Here is a 26,827-nt window from a genome sequence, read left to right as displayed (position 1 = left end):
AAGTCCCTACACTGAAGAACCAAACGTGGTGAAGCAGCATTCAGCTTCTATGCACCACAAATCTGGAACAAAGTTACAGGAAACACTGAGCTCATGTGAATTAAGGGTAAACTCCCCCTGTTTAGAGCTGACTTTGATTTATAGTAACTGGAACATCAATCAATATATTTGATGATGATTGTGATGACGGTATTAGACAAAATTAAATGTTGTTTTACTCAATCTTTAAAAAAAAAAAAAAAAAAAAAGAAGAGCGAGAGTGCCATCATTTCCAAAGTTTTCCATTCAGACTTATGTATGAGTTTAGATGATTGTGTTGCCCTCCGGTTCTGGCTCACAGGTGTCTCAGTTGCAATGCCAGAGAAGAAGAGATGGACATTTTGGTCCACACAGAGTCTGGCATGTCATCCCGGTTGGCCGCACTATTTCAGGAGTCGGCCTCTGATTGTGGAGGAAGTGATGCTTCTTCCCCAGTTTGCCAGATTTTTCCAGCTCTCGCAAAGCCCCTTCTCTAATTCTTCCACGTTAGCCTTTCCAAGAAGTCACAGTCATTTCCGGGATCCACGCCGAAAAGTCAGAATCCATTAATCAAACCAGAGCTCGGCATGGTAGCAAACCAAAGCAGCCAGCTGCTTGCTGATGAGGCTGTGGGAAAGGTGGAGAGGTGATCTTGTAGAAGAGATGAATATGGGCAGTGGAGAAGGTGAAGGTGTGGCAGATTGTTTAGGTAGAACAGGGTGTTTTTAAACCGTGGTGGTGGGCTTTTTTATCAGTTGAGTCATTTTAATACACCCATCTGAAAATGCATTCCAAAAATGACTCTCAGTGGAAAAATTACCTGACGTTAAGCTGTGTCCTGCTGTTCAAATCATTACGCTTGAAGGCCAAACTATAGACCCGTTGCAGAGCGATGTTACACATGCACAAGATCCTGCCTCCATATTCCTGCTGGAGGCAAGAAGCTGCTCGCTAACAATGACTAGCATTGGTTGTAGCTGTTAAGTTGTCAACAGATCATGTACAGCTGATATATAAATGAAAAAGGGACACAGTGCTTTGCTATTAACTGTCAACACTACAACAACTAAATAACAAGGTCAGGAAAAAGTTTTAATTCAGAAAAAAACAGTGAGGGGGAGGGAAGTAGCTCAGTCATGCTAGCTTGACTATGACAACCTTAACATGTAGATGTGCTGTGGAATTTGGTGCGTGTCAGTTCAGTTCCAAAATAAAAGAAAGGCGACTTAAATACACCAACTGTGACAGGTCATCAGTAGAGCAGGCGCTTAAATTAGCTAGCCTACCACAGCAGTGTTAGATTAGCTAAAGCAGCAGTAGCTAATTTGTGTTAGTTTAGCTATAAATGCGCAAATATAGGCTGCATGTGTATATGAAGTTTTTTATTAAAGAAAAGCTTCATTCTGAAGGTGTGGCGGCTTTTATTTTGCGCCACGATCACTTGCAGTTGAATCCTCTGACTCGGGTATTTTGAAGTGTCTTTTGTCACTTCCTCCTCCCTGCTTCTCCTCTGTAGCTGCTTCCTGATGTTCCCCAGCGTTTCTCCTGATTTTCATAAAGTCTTTGAAGTCTTCAGCGAGCGCTGCTGCTGCTTCTTCCACAGCGCTCCGCTCCAATTAATCAGCATAATCAGTGCCAGAGTTTGACTGATGATCTCTCCCTCCAGAATAACCATCACCACAGTGATTAGGGCAGTTGTAATAATATTTAAAGTAATAATGACGGTGGTAACGTATTTAAAGGCTTCCATCACCGTCCTAATCTGCTGGATTTGTATGATAAGAACATGTCAGTCTGCAGCTGCAGGCTATTCAAACTCTACTCCCTTTTTCTTTCTTTCTGTGTGAACGTGTAACAGCGGCTGAGACTTTCTGTAGGAAACCAGGAGCGTATTCAAAAGGAAGTGCAGGAAGAGAGGCTGGAAACGCCCTGTAGTCACATCCAGAGCGGCTCTGGTGAACTGTTGTATTTCCACTGCTGTCAATCACCCGACTTCCTCCGCTCTCCCCTGCAGCCAGGATATCCTCTGCGCTTTGGAGACTCCGTCAGAGGTTTTTATTGATGGTTGCTGTTTACAGGCAGCAGATCTGATTATTTTAATGGGTTTTTCAACTTTGACCACAGTAATGGCTGCACAGGCTTTCATAGGCTGACTTGATGCTCTTCTGATTTTTTTCTTCTTTTCTTTGCTCAAATCCAATTTTTCTTCTTTTATTTTTTGTGATTGTTTAAATTACTACAATAATTAAATACAAACGCAATCAGACTTCTGTTACGATCCCAAAGTACGGTGGCCCTGAGGTACAAACCACTTCCACAAATATTAACTACGCTAAATGTTATTGTGTTTTTGCAATTTGTAGATTTATTGATTTGTTGAAGTGGTTTGAGCCTCAAGGCCACCGTAGAAAAGAAAAACATAAACGTCACACAGCGGCGCAATGTTTACATAATCACTTTTATAATTATATTTATTACGATTTACCCAACACTCATAGTATCCTATTTATGCACTTGTTTTTATTTATAATTGTTTTTTTGTCGTCTTTTACAATTTCTGTTGTTGGAATAGACTGACAAAATTGTCTATGAATCGATGTTAAAGTTTTAAAGTAAAGATGGAGGAAACTAAGAAAAACGAAAGCTCAACTTCTTTTAGTAGCAAAGTTTGACTTGCATTTTTCTGCAACTTCTGTAGAGAAATCAGAACCAGCAGTGACATGATTTCAGTTTTCAGAAGTATAGTTTTTGCAGCTGCTGTTTATAAGCAATTAATCGCATGATAAATTAAAACTAGCTCAGTAATTTCCTTTTTGACCGTTTGCAAGAGATCATAACCCATTTTATTTATGGTTTTGGTAGTGTGTGGATTTTATCTTTTATTTTTTGGTTGTGTTTTATTTTAGATATTTAGAATGTCTTCCAGTGTGGCGTGTTTTGCTGAAAATTAAAATGTACAGCGTCTAGCATGTCTCAGGTCAGTAATGTAAAAGTCGGATAAAATGCGACATGCCTGTTCAGATTGTACCACATCGGGACAGTGGTGCAAATTTCCTTTTTTTTTTTTTTATTCGGTGAAAAGATCCGAATTTATCACCAAAAAAATCATGCTGGGTGAGCGTAGCTTTAGCAATTTTTCTTGCATTTAACTCCATTTTCCCATTAAATCTGATGAAGAAAAGCCTCCCCCCAGCATCATACGGCCACTTCCGTGCTTCACTGTAATCCTCTTCTGATATTTGGTGGTTTAGTTGGTCAGTCACATAAAATCCCAGTAAATCCATTAAGATCTGTGGTTGTAATGAGACGAGGAGCATATACTGTCCTTCTGCACTGCAGCTTGCTTTACCTTAGAGCCTCCAGGTGGAGGAAACAGACGAGGGATTAGCGAAGCTTTCCTCCGCTAATGGAACAAGTGAGTGGGAGAATCGGGCCACGTGGGGATCAGGTTACCTGCCATTCACAGTCTACACTGGATTAATGACTGGAGAGGCACAGACTCCACCAAAAACTCTATTTTAATTATAACTAATTAAAGCTTCTAATAGGAAGAAACATAAAATAATATTTAATACGGTCATTTTCTTTCATTTGGCTGCCAGATTTTAAAATCTGGCAGCCAAAGAGAGCAGCCTTGAACGGTTTTGTTCCATCTGTACTTTTTAAATGCGTAGAAGAAGAGCGTTTGTTGCTTATTGTGTCTTTGGGGCTCAGCACTGCCCCCTATCAGTGAGGCACGATACTTTCTGCCGCATTTTCACTGCACAGAAAGACTAAATATGTCACACACATTCATTAAATATATGAAACAGACTGGAACGTCAATGTGTAAATAAACAAGTACATGTGTGAAACAGCGCCCCTAGTGGTGAGGCACAGTATTGCATTGGCTCAACTCGAGTTTTCCAACACAAAATGCATAAATTCTGATTTTCTCTCATTGTTGTTAACATCTACTTTGCTTCTCACGTTCTTATTTTTCCTCATCAAGATTACAGGTCACACAGATGGATAGAAACCAGAGGAATGATGCGGCCCAACATGATTCTTTTTTTTTTCTTCTTCCAGGGAGCGAAGTCGGGACCGGCACAAGTCGCGCAGCAAAGACAGTCGTTCGGAGAAGTCCGTCACCATCAACACGCTGCCCGCCGAGCCGCTGCTGGGCGACTCCTCGCTGCGGGGCGAAAAGGTCCAGGTAAGACGGCGCCGTTCACCCGCCGGCCGCTGTAAGTTGCATGAGCCGGCCGCTCTGCTGTGGAGGGGATTTGAGGAGATTTATCGGTTAAATGAGCTGGAGAGTCGGGCTGCGACGGGCCATCTGGTGCATCGGGCCGGTCCACTTTCCGGTGAACCCAACAGGAAGCCTGGAGCAGACAAACGGGATCCGGAGGCAGAACGCCGCCTCGGCTGATAGCAGAGCTCTGCTTGATCCTGTTTGTGGACTCAGCAGATTCTGGGTTTGGCTGCAGGAACCGGGTCAGTGTGACACCAGGTTAGAACCCCTGTAGAATGGACCCGGCCAAGCTGAAGCCGAAGCTGCAGCTTTTTACCATCAGTCTAATAGGAAAACCCTGAAATCATGCGGACTCGGACGTCTGCAGACCCAAATGATGGATTATGTGATGGATTATTTGGTAAAGGACACGTTTAAGGTAGGATTCTGGATGTTTGGGATTGGCAGATTGTAACTACCTGCTCGTGTTTAAACTTAAAATCTGGATCCGATTGTGTTGCTTGGACTGAGATAAAAGCCAGCTGACAGGTGGATCAGAGAGCAGCGCCTCGGCCGGCGTGTTGAGACGCGACTGCGGAGGTTTCACTGCAGGGCTACAAACAACCTCAGTCCAACAACAGCAGCTCTGCAAACCTCAGCTGCTAGTCTGTCCTGTTTTCAACCTTTAAAGCAAGCGCTGCTGCTTAGACACATTCAGGTATGATGGATAGGGGGAAAAAAGCTTTTATAAATCAGAATCGTGTTTCTATTCCAGTTCAGTCAGAGTTTAAGCTGACCCAGTTTTGTTGCTGCTGAATAATAATCCTCTAATCCTGAATCTTAGATCAGTTACACTGATGTTTTAGTGATAATTGCTCCTGATGTGATGTTTTTCTAAACTTTCCTCTCACTTGGCCAAAATAAACAGACGTTCAGATCCAGGGATGTTTCTGAAGTAGTTTGGCCTTCATAACCTCATGGAAAGAAATTCTTCCTTTTGTTCATTGAAATTAAATTCTTTCTGAGATTAAATGTCTGAAATGTAATTATCTTAATTTCATATTTTTCTCGGTAGGATTCTTTCTTTCTTTCTTTCTGTCTTTACTAGTCTTTTTCTCTGTTGTTTTGTCATCCTTTCTCTTTATTTCTTTCTTTGCATTTCTCTTTTCTTTCTGTGTCTCTTTGCTCATTTCTCGCTCTCCTCCTTTCTTTTCTTTTGTCTTTCATTCTGTCTTAAATTTCTGTTTTTCTTTTTTATTGTCTTCCTGTCTTTTTTCTGTTTTTTTCTCTTTCTTTCATTTGTTTCTGTCTTTCTTTTCTCTTGCTCATTTTTTTCTTTTGTTATTTTGTTCTTTCTTCCTTTTCTTTCTGTCTTTCTCTTTTTTCTCTTTATTCTTTATCTTTTTATTTTTTATCTCTTTTTCTTGTCTTTCTTCCTTTCTGTCTTCTTTTTCTTTGTCTGTTGTCCTCTTTCTGTCTTTCTTTCTGTTTTTTCTCTTTTCTGTCAATTCTTTTTCCTTCTCAAAGCATGATGCTGCCACCACTGTGTTTCATTGAAGAAGGATGATATTCATTTAGCGTTATATTTCCAACATACAGCATTTTGCATGTTGGCCAAAATATGCAAAGTTGCATGAATTTGTGGTTCCATCAACATCAGCATCTTGTGCCAAACTTCAAATGATCGTCCCTCAGCAAAGACGTGACTCTTCTATAAAGGCTGTGTTTGCTGACAGATTCTCCCACCGGAGCAGAAAATCTCAGCAGCTCCTCCAGACTCACCATTGGTTGTCATTATTTTTTTGAAGGCCTTCTTGGCTCGCTGGGTGCGTTGTTTCATGTCTAACATTTGCTGACTCATGCGGTGTGTTTCGGATGAACATCTGCTTTCGAGTCAGTCTGATTAGTAACAGCGTGTCAGCGTCAGCAGACAGACTCCCACACATTTAAATAAGACATGACGTCATCTGTGCTAATTTTGGAGGGAAAAAAAAATTGAATCCAGAATCAACAAATGCTTTAGTGTGTCAAATAAAAATCCACAAAGTGGAACAGCTCCATCCTTTTCATCAGACTTTAGTTTAAAATCATAATAAACTAAAAACTAATGGTATTCAGAATGATTGCAAACTTCACACGAACAGACTTGACTATTGGTGGTGATTTGAAAATTAAGATTCAGACTTTTGTCAGTTTCTGTTTTCCAATTTTTGTAAATCTTTGACCTCACAGTAATAATTTAACCAGGTCTGATTTAAAAGCATTTAGATTATTTACCTTGGCGTTTTGATCATTGATGATCTAGTTTAGAAGTAGGAGTGATGTCACACTGTGTGTGAGAGAAATCTTTCCTTAGTGGGGCAATATTATGTGTTTTCCAGCATAATCAAATAACTATATTACCTTCAACTGTTGTAAAAAAGCTGTATATATGTATATACATGTCAAATATGTCTTAAAAAAGATATTTTACTTCCTGATTTACGACTTGAAAATTGGATCTCTGTCTCTTTAAAAGCTCCTGCTCTTTCTGAAACTCCACCTTCAGGAAGTCATTTCAACATGGCTCCTCTATTAACTCTTTAGCAACATTTTTACCACTGAGATGTAGCTCCTGTAATCAGGTCAACAGTTCCTCCAGGTGTTTGCTAATTGCTGCTGGCTAGTCTGAAGGAGCTGAGTGGGGGAGGGCTGCTCTGTGAGGCGGAAGCTTTGAAACCTGAAAACTGCCGCTCTGAGGAGGAGCTTCGTCTTGAAGGCGGGGCTAGGTCCACCCAGGCATTTTGTACAACTGAATGGTTGCCATGGCGATTATGTAATTCCTCAAACATGCATGAAAGAGTCACAGCAACTCTCCACGTGTGTTTTTGATAAGGGGATAACATAACGACATGACATAAAACTGAAACATAGTTTTACTGTTTCAAACAAATAATTCAGACATTTCCCATTTTAATCGGTTTTTAGCATCCTATGCTAACTATTAGCACCAATGTTAGCATTCCTAACTGAACTAGAAATTTTCCCAGCAGGCTTCCATCAAGTGTTGAGGTGAATGGACTGCTGAGAAAACACGAGGTTAACTGACCCACTTGGCTCACTTCCTCTTGATAGTAGATTCTTTGAATGTGTGTCTAATTTGAATACATAACAGGATTTAACACACAGCGCAGACGTCGTTTATTATTTTGCTCATCATGTCTTATTCACGCCGCAGCGTCTGGGGCTCGCATATGCTCCAGAATGCTAATGTTTCTCTTTTGGTCCGTCTGATCTCAGCGTCTCGCTGCTGGGACTTAATCAGAGTCTCGGCTGACAAAGCATCACGTTGCTTAAGGCAGGGCTGTCCTCACAATCCTGCAGAGAGCGTTCTCATGACTGTGTCTGTGATGTTTCGCTGCAGGAATTGTTAAACAGACAGAGATGGGAGGGGATTGCATGGGAATGTGTCGGCTGGGGAGTGAGTTTTTTTAACACCAGGAGTGTTTAGGTTTCGGGAGGATTTGCTTGTAGATTGGTTAAAAAGAAAATATTGGGAAAAAAAGCTAAACTAAAATACGTTGGCACAACTAATATACTTTAAATTTAATGGCTCCAATTATTCAACCCCTTCCTGACAAAGCATCCATTTGTTGGAAGGAGCTGCTGCAAACTTTACAGCTTTCTTGAAAACTCCTCCAGGCATGGGCGGTCCTAGACGGGGACCAACCGGGGCCAATGCCCCAGTAGAACTGGTTCTGAACTCAAGAGAAAATACTAAATCAATTTGTTAAGACGACATGCATTGACACAGAAACCTTAACTAATTCGTTCCTTTTGATAAATCAGATTTTTTTACTTCCAAAATGAATAAAAAATGAAGGTGTGGCAGTTTTAACTTCAGCTTTAGAGCAGCATGTAGCCTCTGTGGCTCATTTAAAATTTTAAAAAAATATTTTTTTTTTTTTTTTTTTTTTTTTTTTTTTTTTATTCATTAATTTGTTCTGAATCCCCATGAAAAAGCAAACACTGTCTCCTGGTTTCTCCCAGAAGCTGGGAGTCTTCTGGGGAATAACTACATCAGCTTTTTACATGTAGACTTTAATTTTTTTGCCTGTTCTAATTTGGAAATTAGCTCAATTTCCCTTCGATTGGACAGAGACCATCTATGCACATCAGTTTCCAAGTCTTCCCAACTGGAAGTAGGTCCAGATTTTAATTAGGCCACTCTATTCCATCATTATGCTCTGATATAAATCAGGGTCAGGATTTTTTTAGTCCCTTTGCTTCTTCTAAATAATATTTTTTAGATGCCGTAAGGTAAACCTGTACAGAAGTTTCAACTCTTTCTTTAACAATCCTTCTCGTTCTCTATGTAACTCCATTAATCTTTTCCGTCTTCTGACCATTCGTCACACACTCTCCGCTTCCTAAAACGGTTCGATCCGGTAAACATATCATGTGTTAAACAAGCAGCAGCCTTCGTCTGGACCTCCATGAGGGGAAAACATCTGATACTGTTAAGAGATGATGAATATACTTGAACAGAGCTGTTCTAACAGGTTCCTCCGTTTTCAGGATTCGCTCCAAAGCCCCAAGCCGAATGCTAATGTGTGTGAGTTTGTTAAAAGACTCCTCAGCAGCAGAACGTGTCGTTCAGTCTGACTGGATGCTAGCAGACGTATTGATTCTGTTGATGAGTTGATGGTCAATCTATCGCCCTGTTGTTGCGTTTTTACTGGAGATTTGATTTGGCATTAAGTGGCAGACTGGCAGTTCCTCAGCTTACACTACAAAAACACAAAATCTAAAGTATTTTAATTTCTACTGCAAATACAGCTCTGGAAAAAACTAAAAGACCACTTAAAATCATTTGTTTTTCTGATTTTACTTTTTATAAGTTTATGTTTAAGTAAAATGAACGTTGTTCTTTTATTCTATGAACTACTGACAACATGTCACTGAAATTCTAAGCAAAAATGTTTTTATTTGCAGAAAATGAGAAATGGTCAAAATAACAAAAGAGATGCAATACCTTCAGACCTCAAATAATGCAAAGAAAACAATCATATTCATTTAAAAACAACAGTACTAATGTTTTAACTCAGGAAGAGTTCAGAAATCTATATTTGGTAGAATAACCAAATATTCTACCAATATTTTTCAATGTGGTCCAGTGCAGTGGTCTCTTCATTTTTTTCAAGAGCCGTATCTTAGTACACTTGAAATAAGAAAACTAACTTACAAGTAACCTTTCAGCAAGATATATTCTTAATATTGGCAGATTATAAACTGTCATGTTATAAGGGAAATAATCTGCTAATGGAACAGGTACTATTTACTTAAAACAAGCTCCTGTCTCTTGCTGAAAAGTTACTTGTAAGTTAGTTTTATTTTATTTCATGCATATTAAGAGATTTGCACAAGAAAGTAGACCAAAAATACTTGGTAAGATTTAGTGTTTTTGCAGTGTAGGGAAGTGTTGCATGATGTGAGTAAGAAATGGGTCTGGAAGTAGCAGACAGTCATGTTTTTGAGTAAAAATTTTTTTTAAATTGACAGGAAATTTGAAAATATCACAAGGTAATTGTGTGTTATTGGAAGACATTACTAACAATTCATATCCACTAACAATAAAGCCTTGCATATTACATTAAAAAAAAACTGAAATATATAAACAAACAATCCTTAGTCTGGCGGGGACTCAAGTACAGCCTGATGGCCCGCCAGGCTTATAAAACACGGGAGGAAACCCTGATGTTGTACGAAGCCGTGTGATTTAACTCATTTTCTTTGATGCTGTTTGTGCCGATGACCAGAGCGATAACATTTGAGGGTAATCTGGCTTGAATTGCCTGTGTTCTTTGAATTGCTTCCAACTGAATTTATGGATTTCTCACATTCTCCAAAGGATGAAATCCAAGTCATATCCTCTCTTACTTTCTTTCTCGCCGATCTCCATTGAGTCCCATAATTGCCAACTCTGCTTCCTCGCTGACCTTCCTCCCACCATGCCTGAGGTTCAGTTCATTGTCGCTAATTAACCTCAGCTGCTCTGTGATCTCAGCTGTTTGCCAACTAGAGCTGAACGTTGCACATGGACCATACGGTACAAGCAACACGGAGCGCTCTGCACTCCTCTGCAGACGGCCGCACAGGTAGGTTCACCTCCGTATGCTGGAAGACCGCAGACACGGACGCAGAAATGTCCAGGACGTGGAAGAGGCAGAGAGCTTGCGTTCATGTTTGGGACCCCTTCTTCCTGGTGAGTCTGGCCTGGCTCTAATTTCAGAGCGTTTATGGATGTAGCTACACGTAATATCGGGTCTCCAAGCTTTCTCTTGTCTTGGTTGAGAATGCTTCAATGAGTTGGAAGGAATATTGAGTCAAGGTGGCTTTGAATGACTTCACCTTTTTGGCAATTTCTCCACTCACCTTGCCGTTTCGGGACGTTCTACATCCATCTTAAATCTACGTGAGATCATCTATTAGGAACATTTTGTGCGATGTTCTACAGTCTACCTCAAAAACAAGTTTAGTTTTCCTCTATGTTGTAGCCAGCTGCAGTAGTACTGAAGTATTAATCAACCTATTATTGTACGGTTAGAGTGCAGCACAAAGAAATATGCTCCTCAGGGTTTTTGGTTGGAATGGGATACCATATCAGAGGAAACCAACCATTAGGACCATGTTAATGGATTTTAATGGATGATAAATTGTCCCAGAAGTTATTGCGACAAATGATAATATTGTTGCTTTGAGACCATTTTACAGAAATATAATGGAATAATAATATAAGAACACATTCTCAAATATCAATAAACTTTAAATTCTAATGAACATTGAACATTGGGACTGGAAGACATTTGAAATATCCAAAATAAATAAACAACAGAAACAGCAAGTAAAATGAACTATGAAAATTGTCCCTCAAAAATGGAGCTAGTTGAGACCAAACTGAAGAAGAAAAACGATAAATGATGAGCTCGTTATAATTTATCATTTGTTTAATTGATTTATTAAGCAGAGCCATTTATCCAATCAGGTTTCAGAAGGAGAAGATGAACTCTAACAAAACTTTGCACAAAAATATGAAATTAGTGAAAGGTGACAAACAAAACAAGCAGAAATGATGCATCTCTAGTTTCTAGAGTATTTGTAACCTGATCTGAACTCTGGTGTAGCAGAGTTGAAACTTTGAGAAATCTAAACAGTTCATAAAACAAGAGACCGCGACCTGACTGTGATGGCATCGAGCGTTTGGAGAGGCTGTGTTTTACCTCCCCAGAAACACACACACACACATGAACACACGTGAACACGCATGTGACGTTTCCCGTGGCGGCACGGAGACGCCGCGGTGCTCACTGGGTCAGAAGCAATAATCGTAGAGTGGTGCTGAGGAGAGAGACGAGTGCAGACTGTGATTGGCTCTTCACCCCCTCCTTCCCAACTCCTCTTCATCTCCCTGCGCTGCCTCGCTCCGCGTCTTCCCTCACAAAGCCCCTCACATTATGCGCCAAGTGAGCGCGCCGTCCCATACAATACCTCCTGAGGCATGATGGGAGAGGTTTCTATATAAAGACGGATGAAGCGAGGGGTGGGGGAGCGGATGGACAGTCGGTGAGGTCACACTCCGGGATGAATCGCCGAGGTTCAGTATCGACTGGAGCGCCAAGCTGAAGTTCAGAAACTGGATTGTTTCGGATGCTGTCGCCAACGGTGATGGAGGAAGAGGACGAGGTTCTGCAGGTGCTGGAGGTTGGAGAGGCAGTAGAAGAAGTAAAGGAGGTGATCATCAGCACCATAGAAGAAGAAATCCGTAGGAGCTCACCTCTAAACTCTAAAACGAGCCAGGTACGATTGACACGTCGGTTGGGCTAATCTGATTACCGCCGTAGCGACCGGATTACGCGCTGGCTGTTAATTTGCTGCCAACAACAGATGTTGGCTTTTAATTTTCAGAGTTGTTTTAGTTCCTAATGGAATCATCTGCATGATCTGGGATGCGTTTGCGCTCAGGCGTAAACTTTAAACGGCTCTGTTTACATGTGGCGCTCTTAGATCCAACGCTGCTGCTTTACGGGATGTTTATGAAAGCAGCCAGACTGGAAAGAAAACACAGGTGTCTCCTGATCACGACCCATAAACATATTTACAGAAAATTTAACAGGTTTTTATTTAATATTTTCCAGTATTTCTTGTCCCAACTCTCCAAGTTGGTTCAGTTCTCCTTTGTCGTGTTTTTTTCTTGTTTCCTTCCTTGTCCTGACAAGTTCCTGGCAGCCGCACACATCATCCACTGTGTTGAAGCTGCAGTGAGGAGGAGCTGGGGAATGCATGTTGCTTTATTTTTCACAGACACACACACCTTGTCAGCCTCCCAGGAGTAAACAGCGTTCCTGCACTGAACAACAGAAAACAGGCTTTTAGTGGATGCTTCATTTACTGTTACGGAGAATAGATGTTATTTATACTCCAGCGGAAAAAGAACCATCTAACCCTTCATACACATTGGTTTTTTAAAAAGATTTTCTTACATTATTGTGACTGTTATTTATGATTTGTGTGAAATAAAAACACAAACGCTTTAAGCGGGTGTCAAACTCATTTTCGTTTCGGACCGAATCACAGTCATTAAGGCTCTTAAAGGGCCGGTTGTGCCAGAGTGTATTGATAAAACCTTTTCACAAACTGTTAAAATATCAATGAATTCTTAAAATTAAGTAATATTATTGAACATCTTTCCAGTCCCTCCAGTATTTTGTCTTGATTTTGCGTGAATTTCCACAATAATTGTCCAGAAACTGGAGTGACTGATTGTTATAATTTTGCAATAAACAGAGAAAACTGCATTAATTTCATTTATGACATAATATTTAAGCACAGTTATTGTTCAAGCTCACCCAGATTAAAATCTGTAAATCTGCAGATCAACCGAGCAGAAAAAAATCACATAATTCCTAAAATAAATTGTGACAAAACTGTTTTTTTTTTAACTAAAAAATGAAAATTTTACCAAAATGTTGTTTAAAAAGTTGCTTTTCTTACAACATTTCTGAACAACTCATGTTTTAAACCTTGGCATGGTTTTTGATTTGAGCTTTTTAATGTAGCGTAAAGTTGGTTTAAATGAGTGTTTTAACGCTCAGCATCAAATTCTCCATATTGAAGCATTTAGTTTACAGTTTTTAGGGATTTTTATCAGACAAAGAACCTTTTGCATCTAATCTGCCGACTTCTGTTGTGCTTTTACTCTGACGTTGGTACATAGTCTCTTGTTTTTGTTACGGATGTTTGCCTGTCTGCTGGATTAGAGCCATTTTTTGTGCCTTTAGTTTGTTTAATTTGTCGATCCTGAGATCTAAATCAGCACTAAAGATATTCTGGTATGTAGTCGAACTTTTTCATTGAATTTAAGAAAGAAAGTTGAGACAAAGGTGGCATTCTGTCATATAGCATAGAAGTTTATTCTAATGATACATTTTTGTGTTTTAACATCATCTGATTATCGTTATATAACATTTTTTATGTTTAAAGGTTTAAAAGCCTTAAAAAGGCTCTTTAAGGCATCAGATTGTGTCATTAACTCTTTAAAAACCAGAATTTAAAACTGAAAACTGTTTGACTTTTCATGGCTGAAGCAACATCTTCACCTCTGTTTGAACTGTACTTATTTATCTAGGTCTTAATCTTCATATGATTAATGTTGAGTAAATCGGTGAGGCACATTCTCTCTCTTTCGTTTTTTAAAATCTTTTTATCCTTCCTTTCCTGTTGAATATTTTATTTAATTTCAGCTCCTTCCATAATACGAGCTGCTGGGCCAAAATCCTCACTGCAGCTGTAGAATAAGAGCAGATCTGACAGCTTCTGGGTAGCGGTGTGTGTGTTTTCACGATGCAGTGTGTGTGTGTGTGTGTGCGCGCGTGTGTGTGTGTGTGTGCAGAGGATTTCTATTTCTGTACTTCCCTGAATCAATTGTTTTTCTGTCTTTAATTGGCCGTCTTGTTATTGAACATCCACACCAAACCAACAAAAGAATGAATAAAATGAGCATTGAGGCAGGGCCGACCAAAGCCTTTCTGGGGCCCTGGGCAGATTTTCATTTGGGCCCCAAGTTGAGTAACTTGTATGAATATTTCTGGATTTTCTACCCACTTTTATCAACGTTTAATCAGTTTGTTATTGAAAGAAATTGATTTGCAAAAATTTTCTTTTGTCTGATGTAATTTTTTGTTACTTATATAAATTATTGTCATTTTTATCCCTAAAATACCAAATTTTTCACTTAACTTTATGTTTTAGTCCATTTTTGTCTTGCATATTCTGAAATAATTATTTGGTTTAAATTGCAGCATATAGTTAAGTTAAACAATGTTTAGACAACTTGACTTTTGTTAAATCAACTTCAGGAACTTTAATTTCTGAGTTAAAACCAAAACAATTTCCTTTTTGACTTAAATTGCATTTTGAAAGCAGCAGGTGGACTTTCAGTTTCAAGTCAGATGTTGTAGGTGGGAATTTTTTTGAGTTTTGAAAATGATTTATTTATCAAAACTGCAATGGAAACACTTTTTTTTTTTTTACTTTACAAGAGTCACAATATTAGCAGGCGAATGTTGTTGCCAACCATGAAAAAGAAAACAACAGGAAGTATTTGGAGGATGCCGTTTTTTAATCACTTATCATGTGAATAAACTTATTCATGCCGCGTTTCTTATTTGATAGAAACACAGCAATTGTGAAATAGTGGTTTTTCAACATTAGTGGAATATTGACCAAAATGTTTTTCCTGTTTTTAGGAGACAAATAGCCAACATGTTGCATTAATCTGGCTGATTGCTCTCTCGTATTGTTTTCTTCCTCAAACTCTCTCCTTCATATTTGACTCAGGCAGAAATAATTCATCTTTCTTTGCCTTGCAGCTGCAATTCCTCCCCATTTGTTGAATTCTATGAATAAATTGCATGTTTGGCTTCGGTTTTAATTGGGCTGAGGTTTGATTTAAAACGGCCGATGTCAGGAATGTGGTCCCATGTGAACTCTGACCCTGTGAACCCGGGTTCTGCATTCCAGAGCTTAGTTCAGCCCTCATGAAGTCGGTCGGTGGACATTTCTCTCTCTGGAGAAATGCGGACAGTGACAAGGAGATTTACAGCCGCAGGTGAAAAGCCAGATGAATCTGAGGTGAAGAGCCGACATGTCAGCAGCTCTGACTGATATTCTGCTGCACCTATAAATGGAATAAAATCCTCAAAACATTCACAAATCTCAGAAAACAAATATTTTTTAGTTTTTTTAATCATACAATCCACTGTGGGGTTTTGTTTCTCTCTTTCTGCAGGCGTAGAAGCAGACTTTTCTTGTTTTAACTTAACTTTAACTTCTTGATCCACCTCCAGTCCTTTCATAGAGCATCAAAGCAAACGCTGTAATGCTCCACTTGTGAAAGTAAATCTCAGAAGAACAGACCATACAGATGCAAATTAGCTTAAACTCTAAGTTTGTCTTCTATTTTTGTTATTTAAAGCAGAAACTGAGCAACAGAATCAGTTTCAGAGACTCAACTTGACATCATTTTACTTATCAATGTTGGAAAATTTGACTACAGTTTGTAGTTTGACACACAGGATTGTCCAGAAAGTTTACCCTTAATCTGGAATAATCTCTGATACATGTGTTTACAAACCAGAAATTCACCAGACACACACCTGCAGAGTTTGTTGAAGTTTCATACGGTTTTTTTTATTATTATTGAAAGGAACTGATTTGGAAAAATTTTCTTTTCCCCGATTTTATTTTTTGTTACTTATATACAGCATAGTCATTATTGTCAAATACCAAAATTTCCATTTACCTTTATATCTTGGTCTGTTTTTGTCTTGCTTATTGTGAAATAATTATTTGGTTTAAATTGCAGTATTAAGTTAAAATTCACAATTCAAGATTAATGAACTTAAAAAGCAATGTTTAGACGACTTTTCTCTTGCTAAATCAACTTTATGAACTTTAATTTCCTAGTTAAAACTAAAACAATTTTATTACAAAAAATCAGTAATATTTTTTTTTTGTCATAAGAAAATTACAAACTTTTTTTTTTTGGTAAAAGAAAAAAACTTTTTTGTTATGAAAATCTTTTTTTGGCCAATTTTTTTTTGTTGTTGAAAAATCTCATTTTTCAAAAACATTTTCTTTGAAAAATGAGATTTTTGATGAGATTTCTCTCTCATGAGCAGAGAAAATCTCATAAAAATCTGTTTCCTGCTCATGATTGTGATCTGCACTTTACAAAATCTTATATTCAAATGAAATTATGTTTATAGTACATATTGTGTCACGTCAGTGTTGTTTTTTCATTTAATGTTCTATGCTCAGCCTCCATTAGCCCGTGCTGCGGTTGCGGTGCAAAGCTTCCTTATCTCTGTTGTTTTTGCGTCGTTATCAGCGGATGCAGTCAGACTCAGACGTCAGCACATGGCCCACTTGGCAGCTCCTCACTTGTGTTTTCTTTTTCCACTTGAGCCACACTTCTTTCGTTCTTGTAGGCCTAAAATAGATAATGACATATTTTAACGTGCAGAAAATGCATTTTGATTTAAAATTGCTTCTTTAAGAGTCAATCAATTCCAATAGTTAATTGTTTTCTGTAGCTAAAATTGACTTAAATGATCTAAAAACAGTAAAATGTTGTATCTTTTACTTACAGTCATTATGTCTGACGATGAATTGTCCCAGAAATTACTGCGATAAATTATATAATATTATTTTGAGACCATTTTCAAGTAATGGTAATGGCATAAAAATTGAAGAACAGATTCTCAAAGATGAATAAATTTTAAGTTGTAATAAACATTTAACACTCAAATAACCAATCAAACACAAAAATCAACAACCGAAACTTTACATTTTGCTAAATGCTGTCATTACAAAAGCAACTCAGGTCTAGATTTAAAGGGACTCAGTGTTTCGGCTGTTTTACAGTTTTCTGGAAGTTTATGTAAGTAAACGAAACAACAAATAAGTCTCTGTAAGCGAAGTTATTGGGACTAAAGCACCAAACTGAAGACTTTCGTATCCAGTTAATTGATTAATTGATTTATTGATTCAGGATGATAACTGGGGGGAGACCACCACCGCCATCACCGGCACCTCGGAGCACAGCCTGTCCCAGGAGGACATCGTCCGCATCACCAAAGACCTGGAGGACAGCGTGGGGCTGGACTGCCGCCACTACGTCACCCGCTCCATCGCCGTGATCCTGGGCCTGCTGGTGTTCTTCACGCCGCTCGCCTTCCTCGTGCTGCCTCACATCCTCTGGCCGGAGAAGCTGCAGAGCTGCGGGACGGCCTGCGAGGGGCTCTTCATCTCCGTGGCCTTCAAGCTGCTCATCCTGCTGCTGGCGGTCTGGGCGCTCTTCTTCCGGCCGGCGCGGGCGGGCCTCCCGCGCGCCTTCGTCTTCAGGATCCTGCTGGCGGTGCTGGTGCTCCTCTTCGTCATCTCCTACTGGCTCTTCTACAGTGTCCGGATACTCGACTCACAAGTACGTGAAAAGACCTGCGGCTTTCTCTGCTGAAACGAAATAGTAGATCTGGAAATGGAGGGTATTCATCAGAGACATTTTAAGAGGTTTGATACGCTGCAGACATATTTATTTTTAATGCCGAGCAAAACACAGATTTCTGCTCCCTGCAGTGATGTGTTTACTGTGTGAGTCATAATTTTAAATCCCATTTGGTGGAGGTTTAAAAGGCTGCAGATGCTCTACATCTAGTCTTACACCACTTCTTCTTGTGCTGCATATTCAGAGATTGATTATCTGGTTAAAAATGAGCCATGTTTGTTCCCGTAGGACGAGAACTACCAGGGCATTGTGCAGTACGCGGTGTCCCTGGTGGACGCTCTGCTCTTCATCCACTACCTGGCCGTCGTCCTGCTGGAGCTCCGGCAGCTCCAGCCATGTTACTCCGTCTGTGTCACACGCGCCACGGACGGCGAGACGCGGCACTACAACCTGGGACAGCTCAGGTGAGGAGAACACCTGCGACGATTTCCTCTGCTTTTCTTCTCATTTAAGGGAAAACGATGACCAAACCAACCTGGCTCTATGAGAAAATATAATTTACACCCTTCTGATATTATAAAATAACTATAATTTGACTCAGTTTTATTCACCAGACTGTTTTCTTTCCAGACCTGTACAATCTAGAAATCACCTAAACAGAAGTGCTGCAATACGAAGTCGACTAAAAAATTTAAAAAACAAAACATTGTTTTCTGATCTAAAGAAATTCAAGAAGAGATGAGAAAGCATTAACATTTAGTAGTTTGGAAAGGTTACAGTGTTGGGCACCGCTAGCTAAAAAGCTAGTTGTGCTAACCTTAAACATTAGCTATGCTAAAGCTAACGTGCTAAGTGTAGCTAATGCTTAGTGCTAATTTGCATTAGTTACGCTAATGCAGTCTTGCATTCTCACTCATTAGCATTAGCATGCTAATGCTAGCTAGCAATAATGCTAATTTATATTAGCATTAGTCATATTCAAAGCACTGAATTCAACCATGTAGATAAGAGTACCAACAAAATGGCTCTCAATTTTTTATTTTTTTTTGCATTATGTAATTTACAGCCTTTGTTGTTTGTTCATGTATTAATTCGTTCATTTATTGTATACTTGCTACTTGCTTAACAGTATTTTTTTTAAAGAGAGAATATGAGGAGAGGAAACAGAACTGTCAAAATAAAAGCATGACTATAAACTACTTGAAGAATTCTTAGCAATCAATAACAAAAACCTCAACACAAATAAAAGTTCACAAAACTAAAATTATATTAGAGTTTATCTGGAACCTTTAATTTAGTTATTTGGGAGTTTGCAGTTAACCAAAACACAAAGTGAAAATCTATGCTAGTAGCAAATTAGCTGCTTTGGGACTCCTGTGAACAATCAGTGTTAAAGTTTAACAATTTTTAAATAAGATTATGCCATTATCTGAGAATAAAACATGCTCTTTTAAAGGAACGTTGCATTGTTCACTTATTAACATTCTGCGTATGCTCAGATAAAAAAAACAACACTATTTATCTGGTTCACATCCGTACAGGTTGGTTTGGATAGCTTTCTATGTGAGAATGTATTTTCTCAATCAGTGACTGACAAACCTGGAAACCTCAGGACTTTCTGAAACAACAAGACGGAGGAAGAGAAGTGTGCGAATATCGACGAGAAGGCAAAAACAAAAACATGTGAAGGAGACGAAGGCAGAATGAAACCCAGAAACTGGGACACCTCAAGTCAAAGATGGCTGAATATTCCACAGTGAGAGGAAGGATTTCATCGGGTTGAGCCTCAGAGACAAAATGAAAATGAATTTTGCAGTTCAGGATGAGGAGGGGAAGACTTCAGAGAGGAAGAAAGAGGAGAAAACACTGGAGGAAGTTAAAGGAGGGCTAAGAGAGAATAGAAAACAAGGGTTTAATAGTTAATGCAGGAGTCATGTTGAAGAATCCGGCAGAGTCGTGTTTGTTGATCTGAAGGAAAGCAAAACCGTGTTTATGTCAGCTCTACGTGAAAACAGCGTTTCTAGCTGAACGCAGCAGCTCTGGTTACCGGTTTCTCACACGCCTGTTGCTCATGGCTTACGATAAAACCTGATGGATTTATAGATGAAGCTTCTTTTCATGACGGCTACCAGAAATCTGACCCGAATTCTTCACAACTTAAAGCGAACATGCAGGTGCACTTCTCATGTTCCTCATTCGCTTTCGTCACATTATGAGCGTACAGCTTAGTGCAAAAACATTCATAGCTGTTGGAGATTCAAGTGTGAATATCTTAAATAAATAGCTTAGAAGTAGTTATTGTTTAGAGCCAATAAATCCTTAACATTGATGAAGAAGAACCTGTTCAAGTTTCAGATTATTTCATTGACAATATAGGAAAAATGTCTGGTTATTAGTGAAATAATCTGCCACTGAAACTAGAAATTTTTCAGCAATATTAAGGATTTATTGACTATTATTAAAACAATATGTTGCTGAAAAGTTACTGGTAAGTTAGTAAAATGCACCTCTCCATTGAAAACCTCCTGGTTTTTCCACCAAATATTGATTTCTGAACTGAGTTAAAACATCAGTATTGTTGTTTCTAAATGAATATGAACTTGTTTGAGGAAAGCGCTGCATCTGTTTCGTTATTTTTCTGCAAATAAATACAAATAAATTATTGCTTGTAATTTCGGAGACATGTTGTCAGTAGTTCATAGAATAAAAGAGCAATGTTAATTTTACTCAAACATATAGCTATAAAAAGTAAAATCAGAGAAACTGATCATTTCTAGTGGTCTCTTCATTTGTTCCAGAGCTGTATCTAAAATATTTGAACTAAAACCTAAACTACTCAGATTTTTCTCTTTGTCTGAAATTAAATCAGACTAACATTTTTGTTTTAAAACATTTGTTTTAGTGATTTTTTTTGGGCTCCTCTTTGCTGAACTGACACCGAACGCGACAGAAGGAGTGAGATTGTAACGTTTGTGATGCAGTCAATGAGCCGTCGCTGAAAGCAGAAAGTGGAAGCAGAAGGAGGACAGAGCGGGATAAAGAGCCTCCATCAGTGGGTCAGGGGTCACGCTGTTATCCTCGTCTGGGATAATAGGAAGCACATGCTGCAGGCTGGTGATATTAAGTTAGCAGACAAAAGGCTGGACACAAACCTCTGCATGGAGAGCGTGTTTAATATCTGGAACGGGATAAAGGCGTTAAGCAGTTAACTGGGATGGAAATTCCTCATCCGGAGCCGATTGCCACCGCTTCACAAATGCACCGTCATCTTTTGTGTCGTGTTTAAAGTTTCCACACCAGCCCACGAAGCAAAAGAGCAGGATTATCTCATTTCCGTTTGGAAAGGGTGGACCAGGGTTTCCTGTACTTAAAGGGGGCAAGAAAAGATCGAAAGTACCTCGCCTGATGGGAAAGAGCAGCAAAATGTGGAGCGTTTATAGAGGAACTGTTTGGTGCTCAAACGTTTTTATAAACCTGTTTATCAGTGGACAGCTAATGCACTAATAGCGGTGCATCGTTTAGCGCTTTTGATAACTTTGAAAATATTCAGCGCACTTGCATTCATTTTTCCGCATCAATTGTGAAGAGCTAATTTATTTATATTTACATATCAGTTGAATTTTTGGTTACCAAATCTTAGCAATTCTGTTTATTTTCAAGCTTTTATTTTGAAGTGTTTTTACTCCGCAGTTCTGTTTCCTCTTTATTTCAAACTTAAAGAAACCAAATAAAACAGAAAGCAGAAAACATAAAATAAACATAAATCTAATAATCTTAATTAAAGTTAGCGCTTTAGCGTTAGCATAACTTATGTCTATTATTTGTGCTTTAGGTTTAGTGCAGCTAACTTTTAGGTTACGGTTTCAAATACTACAATAACAAAAACTAGAACATTTAAACTAACAACGTTAACACAATTTACGGCTGTCTAAGTTTAGCTACTAATTATAAACTGCTGGCGTTACCAGTTTGAGGTGATTAACGGCGCTTCCTGGAACGCGAGGCGGCTTATTATATTATAAGAGGAGATGATTTATGGAGAATAACATGTGAAAACAGCCTGACTGTGTACAGTCGGTTTAATGGTCCTGGGCTGTGGAAGACAAGACCCGGCACGCAGCGATGCCGATCCAAGCTGCAGCTGCGACTCGTCTCTCATGACATCAAGTTTCACGTTTGAAAACATGGAGGGTCATCCTGTCATCTGGGCAGAGTCACAGCCGAGTGCAGTCAAATCTAAGAAGAAGAGCTTATTATTTGGAGGAGTTAATGACTTTTTGAGCCGCAGCTCACCTGCCGCCGACCTGTCAGGAAGTGCTGCGACGGCGACCTTCATAAAATAAATCCAGAGAAAATACATGAAGCGGTTTCCTGTTGGTCCTTCTCTTTGAAATGTCACAAAACATTTGGGAAATTCCCACAAAGCCATTAATTTTAGTGCTGCAGCAGCATTAATCCACTCTGAGCACGTCCAGGTTTTATCATGTTACAACCACAAACTAAATATTTGATACACGCCTCTTTATTTTAGTCTTTATAATAGATAAATATCAGTCAAGTTCATTTGTTTCAGCAACGAGGCGGTTCAAAGTGCTTTACATGATAAAAACACAAAAATCAACAATTCAAACGTTACGTTAGCTAAATCAACCTTTACACATCAAAATGTTTAAATAAATAAAAGTATATTCAGAACTAGTTCTTCCTTTAACTCCATTTTTGTAGAGAGCATAACTAACTACACTTTTTAGTAAAATGGTTGAAAATTACAAATTATTTTCCATCCACTTACACTGTAATGTTTTATTTTTGGCTAGTTTCTATTGGAAATATCTTATTACACTTGGAATAAGACAAAACTTACAAGTAACTTTTCATTGAGAAGCATTTCCCTGTTTTAAGTAAATAATTCCTTAAAATTGGGAAAGAAGTTCTAGTTCCATTATTTTGTTTATAACGAAACAGTTTTGCCTTTTTATAAGTGAAATAATCTGTTTGTAGTTGTTTACTGATGTGAAAAGGCTGAAGGAGTGTAAATACTTCCTAATTTGTTTTTCATGATTCCTCCATTAGAAGCAAATCTCTCCTTCATGCTCCCTGCTTTCTCTTCTTTGTGTGGGCGGCGCTTTAGTCCTCCAGAAATGCGTTTTTTGAGTCATATATATTTGAAAGTGAGCCAAAAATCTCCTCCATCTGTTATTTCGTCTTCCTCAGGAGCATTTTCAGACCTGCAGCAGGTTTCTAGTACCTTCCACTGAAAGGAAAATGTCTTGTGGCGTGTTTTCCTGTTTCCTTGTCCATCAGTCCGGAGCAGCTTTGGGCCTCAACGCCTCTCTGATTCTGCTTCCTCTTGTTTCCTCCAGCATTCAGCGGGCCGCCCTGGCCGTCATAGAGCACTACTACTGCGACTTCCCCATCCACAACCCGGCTCTGCTTTCTGCCTCCAAGTCCCGGGCGGCCAAGCACCTGGCCGGCCTCAAGGTCTACAACGTGGACGGTGAGTCGTCTGGAGCTTATCTGGGCTTTTTCTAATACTCCAGCACATCAGTGTCAAACCCAAGGCCAGTGGGCCGAATCTGGCCCGCCATGAGGTTTTATGTGGCCCACAGGGACAAGTAAACAGAACCTTGAAATGAGCCATTGTACGCTTAAATCGTGTTTTATCAATTAAATGAAAGCAGTTTTCAACAGAAGAGAATTAGGGCCACAGAATTTTTTTAATTATTTTTTCTCAGAATTTTGACTTTTATTTTCTCAGAATTTAGACTTTTTTCTCAGAATGTACCAGATTTATTCTGACTTTAATTTTCTAAGATCAAATGTCAGAATTTGGGGGTCAGGGGGGATTTGGGGAGAAAAACGTCTAAATTTTGAGGAAAAACTACAAAATTCTGAGAAGAAAATCTGAGAAAAAAAGTCAAAATTATGAGAGTAAAAAGTCAAAATTCTCTAAATAGAACTGTCAAGATAACAGCGTGCTTAAATATTATTTTACCAATCAATTCAAAGCTGTTTTTATCTGTTTACTGCCAAATTACATCAATCAGGTCCTCCAGTTTCTTGTGAATTATCATGGAAATTCACACAAAATTAGCAAATCTGTTGCACTTTTTTTTTTCGAACTAATGCATAATTGTGAGTTTATTGCAGATTTTTTGCAAAAGTTGTGAAAAAGATTGACTCTAATTGTTAATTAATTCCCACCTGGAGGTGGCAGTATTTCTACTAAACAGTTTCCTCTGACTTACTTTATGTGGACTGATAAAAAGTCACATTTACCATCATACATAAGGGCAAATATTTCTAAACTACTACCACAAACACTTTTTTATTGCAAAAAAAATCACTTAAACAATCATGAAATCCTGGAGTGACTAAAAATATGTTCAGTATTATTTAATTTTAAGACTTTATTTATATTTTAACAGGTTTTATCAATACATTCCGGCCCTTTTTGAACATTCATGATCTTGATTTAACACGTTTCTGTGCTTTATTTTTAAACACACTTATGCCGTTTTCTTCCCTCAGTAACAACTCCCACGCTGAACAGTGTTGCCAGCACCTTCTGTGATAAACTCACAGTTTTTGATGAAGAAAAAAAAATATTAATGAGCCACGAAATGAAGCAGAAAATCTGCCTTTTCAACCCCGCAGCTTGTATTAACTCGTTACGGGACATTTGGATGCTGGAAGGCAGAAATTGATCTCTTAATGCAACATAATTGTAAAATTGTGGAAAGTTGCATGAAGCCTGGATGATTTGTAGTTAATGTGCAAAAACTGCAAGCAGGCTGAGTCGATCTCCTTCATAATAACTTTATTTCTCCTCATTTGCCCCGACGCTAACCCCTTTAAGACGTCTTTGAGGCTAGACTGAAAGCCTACCTGTGGGACAGTAAGTATGCGGAGATGTTTCTGCTGCTCAAGCACACAGCACTCTTCTGTCTGCATGCCACAGGTTGAGGGAAAAGTTTCACGCTGGTGTCAGCTGGCAGGAATGTAACACAACCCCTCGATTAAATTATCACCCTCCCTGAGGCGTACTCAAGATTCATTCAGGCGCTTATGTTAGCTGCTCCAGTTAGCCACCTTAAGTCAGTAGACAGTTGTTGTTTCTCCCTCGAGTGTCACTATTCTTCATTTTTATTCTGCAGCAGCTGCTCAGAGGCTTCCTCTGCTTCTCTTTCTGCGGCGTTTTGAGAGAGAGAGAGACGATAATCTCTGCTTGATTAAATGTCGTTTCTAAGCATCCGAGCGACTTTAAGTGATTTTTACAATGTCTGACGAGCTTTTTCTGTGACTTCTCTTCAAGTCTGTTGATTTCTGCTGATTTCAGGTCCGGGGAACAATGCCTCAGCGGGAATCGCCCAGTCCCAGTCCAGAGCCATGATCGCGGCCGCAGCCCGGCGCCGCGACACCAGCCACAACGAGCTCTACTACGAAGAGGCCGAGCACGAGAGGCGCGTCCGCAAACGCAGGGCGCGGTGAGTTCGGAAGCCACGGAAATTAAATTTGTGCGTCAAAAACGAAGGAGAAAATTCTCTTTAATTAGAGAGCCATCATATCTCGCCGTCTGAAATTTGAAGGCAGGGTATTTTTATATAATTTAGGTTTCCTGATTGGAATCAAAAGAGGAAAGTTTGGTGGAGGGAAAACAAGCTCTCCCTCCACCTACGGAGACAGAGTTCGTTAGTCCAGCCATGGAGATTAAAGGATTTCTCAAACATGAATGAAAGAACCAATGCAAACTCCTGGGAATAACATCATAACATGATGTAAAGCTAAAAATAAATTGATATTACATAAAACTGCCCCTTTAAAATGAAGTCAGAGTTGGAAAGGTGTGCCATAGCTGTTCCTCATATGTTTGCTGTGCTTCCTCCCAGACTGGTGGTGGCAGTAGAAGAGGCCTTCACCCACATCAAGCGCATGCAGGAGGAGGAGCCGAAGAAGGCCCCGGGGGACGTGATGGACCCCCGAGAGGCGGCTCAAGCCATCTTCCCCTCCATGGCTCGTGCCCTGCAGAAGTACCTGAGGACCACCAAGCAGCAGCACTGCCACAGCATGGAGAGCATCCAGCAGCACCTGGCCTTCTGCATCACCAACAACCTGACGCCCAAGGTCAGCGCCCGACCTTCTGAGGGTCCAATCAGGATAGACATCACTGGACTCATGTGTTACAGGATCTACTGTTTTCTTTAATTTTCCTGACATTGTCAGCTAGTTATCAGTGTTGACCATTAGCAGTAAAGGACTGCATCCCTTTTTCTGTTATTTGTCACGTTCACATTTAAGACGTTGACAACTTGACAGCTAGCAGCTAGTCATCGTCGCTAACAGCTTTTAGCGGTATCTTGCGCGCTGCATCAGGTCCGTTACTCCTTCCTGCTTTGTGCCGTTTTCCATCCAGGCGTTCCTGGAGAGCTACCTGACGCCGGGGCCCACCCTGCAGTACGGCAAGGACCACTGGCTGGGCCGCCGCTGGACGCTGATCAGCGAGGCGTCGGTCACCAGTGGCCTGAAGGACGGAAGCATCTTCTTGCTCAAGTGTGTGGACTTCAGCCTGGTGGTGACGACCAGGAAGATCCCTTACGTCCAGATGTCGGAGGAATACATCGACCCCAAGTCTCACAAGTTCGTCCTGCGACTACAGTCTGAAACCTCGGTGTAGGACGCCAGCTATTTTCTGTTTTGTTTTTTTATCCCTCACCATGTCACGTTGCTTTCAAATGTTGTTAATTAGGGTTTGAAGTTTTTTATATGTACTTTTCTTTGTTTTTAATATATATGAATATATATATAAATGAATTTATATATCACGTCTGAAATTATTGCTATGTTAATGTTTGAGTTGGTGAAAAGAAGAATTGTTGCAGGATTTCGCTCACGGGTTTGATCGAGATTAGGTTGTGCACAATACTGTATGTCTGAGTATACAGTCCCTTTCAAAAGTATTAAAGGGGCAGTATGTTGTATTTCCAGGTACATGGAACCATTTTATAACACAATCAGGTAACTATGTCACCTTCAGTTGTTGTAAAAATGCTTTA

At 39.5% G+C, this 26,827-nt stretch overlaps 1 protein-coding gene across 6 annotated transcripts in view; it reads left to right on the top strand.

Moving 5' to 3' along the window:
* The window catches only part of LOC106935506 (vang-like protein 1), a 37,823-nt gene extending 11,222 nt beyond the window's left edge, over positions 1-26,601 (top strand). For 3 of the 6 annotated variants that reach the window (XM_015016006.1, XM_015016007.1, XM_015016008.1), the window contains exons 3-9: positions 4,087-4,213; positions 17,322-17,753; positions 18,063-18,238; positions 23,138-23,271; positions 25,114-25,261; positions 25,664-25,898; positions 26,188-26,601. In XM_015016006.1, coding sequence (XP_014871492.1) covers positions 4,087-4,213; positions 17,322-17,753; positions 18,063-18,238; positions 23,138-23,271; positions 25,114-25,261; positions 25,664-25,898; positions 26,188-26,448 — 1,513 coding nt within the window. In that variant the 3' untranslated portion in view covers positions 26,449-26,601. The other 3 variants (XM_015016011.1, XM_015016010.1, XM_015016009.1) reach the window with 3 other exon arrangements.
* The last annotated feature ends 226 nt before the right edge of the window (positions 26,602-26,827 follow it).

The sequence above is a fragment of the Poecilia latipinna genome, unplaced genomic scaffold (genome assembly GCF_001443285.1).
Source record: "Poecilia latipinna isolate Pla-1442-1.1 unplaced genomic scaffold, P_latipinna-1.0 Scaffold1973, whole genome shotgun sequence".
Classification (NCBI taxonomy): Eukaryota; Metazoa; Chordata; class Actinopteri; order Cyprinodontiformes; family Poeciliidae; genus Poecilia; species Poecilia latipinna.
Note: the sequence above shows the minus strand (reverse complement) of the source record. Positions and strands in the feature narration are given on the sequence as shown.